General features: G+C 32.0%; 1 protein-coding gene across 1 annotated transcript; it reads left to right on the top strand.

Annotated features, from left to right (window-relative positions):
- The first annotated feature begins 7282 nt into the window (after positions 1-7282).
- Positions 7283-8148, top strand: LOC111886239 (kirola). Its single transcript, XM_023882473.3, has 2 exons — positions 7283-7515; positions 7617-8148. Exons 1-2 carry the CDS (start codon positions 7329-7331, stop codon positions 7889-7891), a joined length of 462 nt encoding a protein of 153 aa, XP_023738241.1. The 5' UTR covers positions 7283-7328; the 3' UTR covers positions 7892-8148.
- The last annotated feature ends 841 nt before the right edge of the window (positions 8149-8989 follow it).

Here is an 8989-nt window from a genome sequence, read left to right as displayed (position 1 = left end):
TAACAATTGAATAATAGAGATCAAGCATACAAACATTATATTGATAATTGATAAGTTTTTACATGGTATTTAAATCATTGTTTGACTCCAAAAGCATACAACAAATATATAAGACATAATAACATTAAGCTTCGTCTTCACCAAAATTTTGTGTGGGTACCTATCTACTAATTTCCTGAGAATACAAGTGGTTTTGAAAAGAGAGTGTCAACAATTAATTTGGTAAGTTTATAAGCGTTTTTATAAGAACTTTGTTGTTTTTCCTTGTAAATTGTATGAATGTGCTGCCAGAAAATACAATAATTTCTTGTAAAATGATTTGTAGTCTTAATACCTTCAGACCGAAAATGTATGAATATCGTGGTACTTGGAAGTAGTGTAATGTAGTTTTATATCTTTATAAAACTATTTGAATGTATGTGATACCGAAATGTAAGCCATATTATAATATATATATATATATATATATATATATATATATATATATATATATATATATATATATAGTGTACTGTAGTTGTATTTGTGTAAAAATCCTTTGCACGTATGTATCTAGAATTACCAGTTGTACTGTAAAATACTGTAGTTTTATCTAAATAAAACCATTTGAAGGTATGTATGTAAACCAAACATATTATTAATACCAAGTTGTGAGTTATTATAACCATTCTAATGACCTAGATGGCCTGTACGACGTACTTCAGACGTCAGAATTGGTACGACATTTGTCACCCCAGACCTTCCGGTCTAGCTGTTGCAAGCAGCTTAGGTGCGGGATTGTCAATCCCATATAAATGTATACACAAGTGTCACGCTCTCCCTCCAGGAGACTCTGGTTATAATACATGACTTTTGTTGGTACCTCAGGTAAGTACTTGAAGATAATGTATCACAAAGCTATATTAACGGTTTACGTATAGTGTAGTGAAATTCCTTTTTCTTGTAATGTTTGTATGTAAATGCTTACATAGTAGGAAAAATAATTACTCTTTTAAATAATTATTTTCTGTGCCCCCAACCGGGTAAAATAGTGTGTATGTTCCACAAACTATACCTATTATAGTTTATATAAATGTTCTGTTGAAATGGTGAACCCTTTCGTATATTATTATCAAATTTTTCATGTTAATAAGTTGGAATAAAATAATTATATATGTTCGTTTATATAATTATACCCTTTTTGCTTGACATGTTACAAAAGAGTTATAGTTTTATTGTATCAAATTTGTACCCATATGTATATTTATATTTATAAAAAACTTATAAATGTAACGGTTTGTATATTAACACAATTTATCTTGTGTTTTACTTGTATTCCCCCCCCCCCAAAAAAAAAAACATATAAAAATCATGAAAACTGTAGGGATTGAACTCACCTCGGGTGTGTTCTTGGCTGGTTAACAAATTGATAGCGGAAATCCTCGGGTTAGAACACGTGTATATAGTCGTATCCTAATAGTATTTAACACACAATATTGTGTGTAAATTAGTTAAACTAACAATTTAAATGTTAAATAGTGCTAATTTGTGTAAGGTTACTTACAAGGTATGAAGGAGTTTCCTTGGATTTGTTTGAAGGTGTTTTGGGAATGTTTGAAGGACTACTTGGATCTTTCTTGAAGATTTGAATATGTTAAGAACACTTTAGAGAGGAAATTTTTGAGATTTTGGGAGGTGTATTTTTTCATCTAGAATTGTGTGCCACCGCCTAAAAATGGTGTTCTCCGCTTATCATCCAAACCAAGAACCATGTTCTCAGTCAAAAGATCCAACCGAGAACTAAGGGTTCTCGGTCCATAGTGTCTTTGGTCAAAGGGATCTCGGTTAGGAGGGTTCTCGATGGAGGGATCTCGTCTAAGAAGGGATTTTGGTCCTAATTGTTCCACAAAAGAGGATGTCGGTTTTAGTGGGATTTTGATTCCAAAAACCAAAAACCTTAAAAGAGATATTATTTTTCTTTATTTAAATTAAACCATTTAATTATTTGACTTATGTTTGAATTTATTTGACTTTTGTTGACTTTCTTTGACTTTTATTGACCCGAAATAACCAGTTGTTACAATTCATGAGTGTTTTATGTTAATGATTGAGGTTCGTCATTTTGTGAGGTCAACTGGTACTTCACCCTTTGGGTAAGGCTGTGAGAAAAAAGGGAATGTAGTAGATCCAGGGTTGGTTATTTGGTCTCTTGAGGGTGTGTATTGTGGTAAGTCTATTAGATATTGTCATGAGGGAAGTATGTTCACTAAACAGGATTGCAAAGGAACACTTGGTTTAAATTATTGACACGGTTCTTATTTACATTATATCCTTTGAAATAGAACAAGAGTACAACAACCTGTTTAATTCTTGGTTGTGTGTGACCATGTTTTTGTTCGTACTTGTGTTGGTAGTAGCCTGTTCTGTGAAAGGACTTATGCGTTATTGAAGGGTATGCCTCAGGTTGTGTTTGGTTAATGTTGAAAGGGATATTGATTAGGATCCTACAAGTAGGTGGGTTGATGAGTGAGTATTTTTAGGTCCCTATGTTGCTGTTTGTGAGTCTTTAGGCCAATGATGGAATGACAGCAATATCGGCGTATTACCGTGAACTTAACATTTTAGTGGTTAGAATGTGTCACAATGTATCATGAATTAGTGCCTGTATGATTCATATGGGTGGGACCTGGTAGCCATTTCATTGAGATTTTTATGTCTCAGATCGTTAGTCTTATTGGCATGTTTGGGTGTTAGTGCATTGTCTGGAGTCGTGGGACTTAGTGACCAGTTGGTTCGGATCATGTGGTTAGTAAAAGTTCTATTGGGAGTATTAATGGTGCATCGGAAGTCTCTAGTTGAATGTTTGCATGTTGATCCCCGTTGCTTGCGGGCTTTCTCTTAGGAGTTGGTTACCAATGTTGGGGATCGATTCTGAAATCTCAAGTCATGAAGTTCGTGGTAAGTGTCTCAAGTGTTTTTTTCAGATGGATGTAAACCTCAGCTGATGAGGGATTTTATTGCAACATGGGATTCTTGGATTTACCATCACTATGCTCGTGGGAGCAGCGAGATAGTGATGACTTGCCAGGAAGTCAAGTGTGTATTTAAGGTTTTAGGCACAATATCCAGATTTAGGGTTGGGTGAAATTCACGATCGAGATGTCTTGAGTCTTGAGTATACTTTCTGCATGGATTCTTGGTGTTCCTAGTTAGGGAACTAGGGGTATGTTCGGCGAATGGATGATCATCAGAATTAGGGTATGGTTTCTAAAGTTTAGACTGATGGGTTCCCAGTTCTGGGAAGCATATTGATGGAATTGTTTTGTGGTTGTAGTTTTGAGAGTTTCCCGTGTGAGTGGTTCTCACTGGAAGTTGGTTCCTACAATTAGAGGGAGAAAGATAGTTGTTGTGGTTGAGGATTTTCAAGTTTTTGGATTTTTTGTTGGAAGTTGTGGGTTTCTGGGTGGTCTCTCGAGTTTTATTTATAAGATGAATTGATTTAGAAGTAGTTAGAGGAATTTTTAGGAATCTGTTGATGTTGTTTTCAAGGATCCTAACCAAGACGGATTTTGAGGACGAAATCCAGTTTAAGTACAGGAGAGTTGTAACATCCTTTTTCAAGAAGTTTCTTATTTCAGGATTGTAGACAATAAATGGATCAAGTAAAGGCCTTGGGCTTCAATGAAATGGGGTTTATACCTTATTAGATGATGATAATGTTGGATAAGTGATTAAATCATCGGTTTGTGTCTTGGAGTCAAAGGGTAAAAATAGGAAAAGTGATGTTTCAAACTTCTTTCAAGAATTAAGGATTTTAGTTCGGTGTGTTTTAAGCCAAAAGTAATTAGATATAGTTGTGGGGTTCGTCAAAACCTTTATGTGCATATAAAGAACACCGAAAACAGAGTTGAAATGAAGAAGTTATGACCGTTTGAAGTTGAAGTAAAATTGCATCAAAATCCATTCTCATGGGGTGATAAGTAATTCTCACAACATGAGAGTTCTCATGAGGTGAGAATATATTCTCACGACATAAGAACTGTGCAGCCTAAAGCCCAAAATTTTTTTAGGGGTTTCAAGGTATTTAAAGCTAAGGATTCTTCTTTTAGGGTATTTTCTTAGCCTCCTTCATATCTAGAACCTCTTGGGAGAACCCTAGCCTCCATTTTCAAGATTTGAGCCTCCCATCACCCTCTTATCTATTTTTTTTTGGGGGGGGGGGGGGAGGGTTGGGGGGTTTTTTGGTGGTTTTGGAGCAATTTTTTTCACACAAGATTGATCCTTGAAGCTTAGCAATTGAAGATCTCAACTTTCATCTACTTTCTACACCTCTGTAAGTTAAAAATTTCCAAGCTTTATTGCATTTCATCTTTGGATATAAGTGTATTTAGTGTTTTGGTCCATTTTAATAAGTTTTTAGTGAGAGTTGGGAATAAAGTTTGCTACTTTATTATTCTCCAAGGTCCCAAGAACATTGTATGTTTCAGATCTGGACTCCAACACCTTTTGATCAGTTTAGAATATTTTCTTGAACCTCATGGACTAGGAAATTTTTGATCTTTTGCCTTCCCTTTCAGCCATACAAGTTATTTTGGTCATTTAGGACATTTTGGTGTACTATAGTTCAGATCTTGAAAGCTTGAGACACTATTATGGATAAAGTTGGAAACTTTATCCACCTAAACATCGTGTTGATTCTAATCTGAAGGTTGGAGTATTGGACTTAATTGATTTAGCTGAGAAAGATGCATGCATTCTTAGTTCCTTTGAGACTTAAAGACTAGATATTGGTTGTTTGGACCATCCTAATGGATAAATTTGGAAACTTTATCCATTTTGAAGATATTTAGGATCCAGATTTGAGGTTATGGGCCTTGTTCTGAAGAGATTAAGAACTTAATGAAGATTTTGGCCTTCTGACCAGGAGTCACAACATGACATAGGATGTGCCACGACGTGATAGAATTGAGTATTTGACTAAGGATTGGTCTCGGTTTGGTTTTAGGGAGTTTGGGTTGGCTATTGTGATGCTGAGATAGCTGTTGGGGTTTTGTTGAGTAGTTCAGGTGAGTCTCCTCACTGTATCTATCGTTCGAAGACACCAATATGGAGCCATTATTTTGTTATTTAGTATACTAGTTGTCATGTGACTTTTATATATGTTTGTATGATCGGGTTGGAATAAAACCCAAGGCGAGGCCCATTGTTGTATCATCGGGTTGAAATAAACCCCAGGGCGGCACCCACTATGGTATGATCGGGTTGAAATAAACCGCAAGGTGTGGCCCATTATTGTACGATTGGGTTGAAATAAACCCCAGAGCAAGGTCCATTATTGTACGATCGGGTTGAAATAAACCCTAGGGCGGGGCCCAGGTGCTTGTCCCATATTTGTTTATAGGATTGGAATATACCCCATGGTTAGGCCCACTGATTTGTATATTATGTGGTAATTTGGAGGCAACTCATTAGGCTTTGTGCTTACGGTTTTGTGGTTTAAACATTTTGCAGGTACTTCCAGTTTCAAAAGAAAGAGCCTGAGTTGATCGTACTGCATCTTCTAAAGATTTATTCCGCAATGATTGTTTATGATTTTACTCTGATGTTTTGAGAATACTTTTACTCTGATTGTCTTTTGGGATAATGTATAAATGGTTTTGACTTATTTAAAATGAAATTTTTACTTGGTATTTTTGGAAAGTTATAAGATTCATCGGAGGCAAGTAATTTTTCTGTGAGTCAAACCTTGAAAATACACATGTTGTTCCTCTACCAATTATTCAAATATGCATGTCAACTTTGTTCATGTTTTATGGTTTTGTTGTTATTGCTCATTTACTAATACTAGTATTAAAAGTTTTAATTATCAATTATAATTTGTGTTCGTTTGGTATTTTCATTTTAGTTGAACAAGCTATCACTTCTTTTACAATAAAGCTAACAATATATTTTTAAGAAAAAAGAAACATAAATTTAATTTGATTAAGTGACTCATGGATTACAATTTATTTTCGAGGATTGCATTTTATTAGAATAAATTAGAAATGTTTAATGTTTACAACATTCTATCAGAATTTATAGTTTTATTCTTTAAGAATACATTAAAGTTTTTAAAATTTAAAAGTTGATTATGTTTTCTTTGTGGGTAGTGGTTTTGTAGATGTTGTCATTGATGTGGAAAAGAAGAAAACATAGAGAACGCAAATGAATTCTACCGGTATGTATAAAATGGTTATAAGGAATAATCAATTTTCAAAATGGAATATTTTTTTTTGTTAGATATTGATGTTTTTTTTTTCTTTTTTAACCATTTTTTGTTTTAATCTTTAATAATACATGTAATTCTTAACCATTATTAGTCATATTTATTGTTTTCAAAATGAATGCAATTATTGTTTATACTCTTATTCTTTAAGAATTAATATAATTAGTGATTCTTATAAAATAAAACAGGATTCATATGAAATTTATATTCTTTAAAAAATGTTATTCTTAACAATATACAATATATAATTTTTTAAGCATGTAAATTATAAAAGATATCTTGAATGAAATCATATTCTATAAGAATAAAATCCGAAATATTTTTACTAGTTTATGACTCGCATTCTGTTATTCTAACAAAGTAAAATCGGTTATTATAAAAATTACGTTAAAATTAAATTTGAATTAATTTTAAAAATATAGATTTTAAAAATTAAGAGAATTAATTATTCCTTAAAATTCAATTTTTTTTAAATATAGTTTAATTGACTAAAATACCTTTATATTGAAATTTATGTAATTATATCATAATTCATACATATTATCTTATTTTAATATCATAGACCTTTATATCATCAATATTGATTTTATTCATCGATTGGTCTAGAATTGTTCTTACGACCACAATATATATATATATATATATATATATATATATATATATATATATATATATATATATATATATATATATATATATATATATATATATATATATATATATATATATATATTGTTGGGTTTGTTGATAAATCGTGTTGCATATATAGAGGTATAAATAGACGTAAGAGAATATATTTTTTTATGAAAATATAGATTGGAGCCGGTTGTTATAAAACATACTCTAATTATGATGTTTTCTAACATATTCTATTTACAAAGTGGCAAATTTTACATTATCTATTTTAGGTGGAGTTAAAGGAAAAAAAAAAAAAAAAAAAAAAAAAAAAAAAAAAAAAAAAAAAAAAAAAAGGGAAGGGGGGTAGGGGGGTGGAGTAACGAAGCTAAACACTCAATATAAAGCAGCGAGGAGCTCAAACATTTTTCATCGTTCACCTCTTTTCTTCTTTCACTTATCAAGAGAGATGGTTCTAAGTGGTAAGCTTGTTAAACAAGTTGCAATCAGACTAGACGGGGATCTGTTTTATGAAATTTATAAATATAAACAACACCGTATATCTGAAATGAGTCCTGGTAGCATAAAACGTGTTGATTTGCATGATGGTGAATGGGGTGTCGTTGGATCAGTCATCGTTTGGAACTTTATCCATGGTAAGTTCATTAATATGCATTACTTTTTTTTTGTTTAACAATATAACATCTTCTTCATGTCTAAGTGAACTATTTACAATATACTTCAAATCAAATGCTAGATGGTAAGGAAAAAGTGGTTAAAGAAGTGATTCAAGCGATCGATGATGGTAGAAGATCGTTGTGTTTCAAGGTGATTGGGGGCGATTTAATGCAGGATTACAAAACCTTCTTGGTAACAATACACGTGGACACCATGGGAGAAGGGAACTTGGTAACTTGGACTTTCGACTATGAGAAACTCAAAGAAAATGTTGAAGACCCACACACTTTGATGGATTTATGCCTTAGTGTCACCAAAGATATTGAGAACAGTAACATCGTTAACTCAAATTAAATTTCATATAAGTATACATATACAATTTCTGAAAGTAAACATCGTTTGATCTTTTCTGTTTTTTTCACTGTATATATGCTTTATTTCTTGTGTGTCACCTACTCAACTACAAATAATCTTTGTATCCTAGTGCACAATTATATCAATAAAACGAGTTTGTAATATAATTCTAGGAAAGTCGAATTGTAACCGGGAATTAATTCCTTGTCATGTATTATTTATTTAAAGTTTTCAATAACTTTCTGTTGATGATATTATGTTAACTTTAAATGGCCAAATCACAGGGAATTTATAAGTATTATTTGATGAGTTATATTTATACCCTGTTAAAATAAATAAAGAGTTAGTGATGTCCCTTATTTGTATTATATGGAGAATGGTACTCAAACATATATTTTAAACAAAAGACCTTTTTCTTTATATTATATATAAATTCTAACTACGTGGAATGTTTCGTTGCCATGACAATCAGTTATTTAAACAGTGTGCTTCCTACTATTATAAGGTAGTGTTTGTTATCTCCTGGCTGAATATAGAATAAGATGGAGTATTACAATAGAATAAAAAAATGGTTTTCCGCCATAAATGAATACATGAATAGATGAAATATTTTCGTAAATGTGAGTTGAGCTAACTGATAAGTACCTTATTTATGTAGTTGGCTGATTAGTAGCTTGCTAACTAATAATCCATTAGCTTGGTCGCCGGTTAGCTAGTGGAATGGAGGTTCGGTTCTAGATAGGGTTTACGTTGTATTTTGCATATAAATAAAGACTTATAGCTAGGTTTTCAAAAAGGTCAAGTAGCATTGTAATGTCATTTTTAAGGTTTTGAATACAAATATTTTCTCATGCCCGTAGATGTAGGTCATATGTAACGTCCTAATTTTCAAACTAAATTTTTCATTCTTAAAATAATATAAATGACTATTTTTAATAAAGTTACATTCAAATCAAACCATTTGTTCATAAACCTTTATTCACAAATCATAGTTATAAAGAAGACAGTGTGGAATTTCGAATCATAAAATTGTTGATGTGAGTGTACAGTTCCGCCTTCGTAATCCAATAAGTACCATCAAAATATTTAATCAATAAT

The sequence above is a fragment of the Lactuca sativa genome, chromosome 4, assembly GCF_002870075.4.
Source record: "Lactuca sativa cultivar Salinas chromosome 4, Lsat_Salinas_v11, whole genome shotgun sequence".
In the NCBI taxonomy this organism is placed as follows: domain Eukaryota; kingdom Viridiplantae; phylum Streptophyta; class Magnoliopsida; order Asterales; family Asteraceae; genus Lactuca; species Lactuca sativa.
This window is presented reverse-complemented; position numbering and strand designations above follow the sequence as displayed.

Bases quoted from the DNA above. Each gene is read 5' to 3' on its own strand.
- LOC111886239 (XM_023882473.3), top strand. From the start codon at position 7,329: ATGGTTCTAAGTGGTAAGCTTGTTAAACAAGTTGCAATCAGACTAGAC. The intron at 7,516-7,616 runs GTAAGTTCATTA...ATCAAATGCTAG, and splicing joins CGTTTGGAACTTTATCCATG to ATGGTAAGGAAAAAGTGGTT.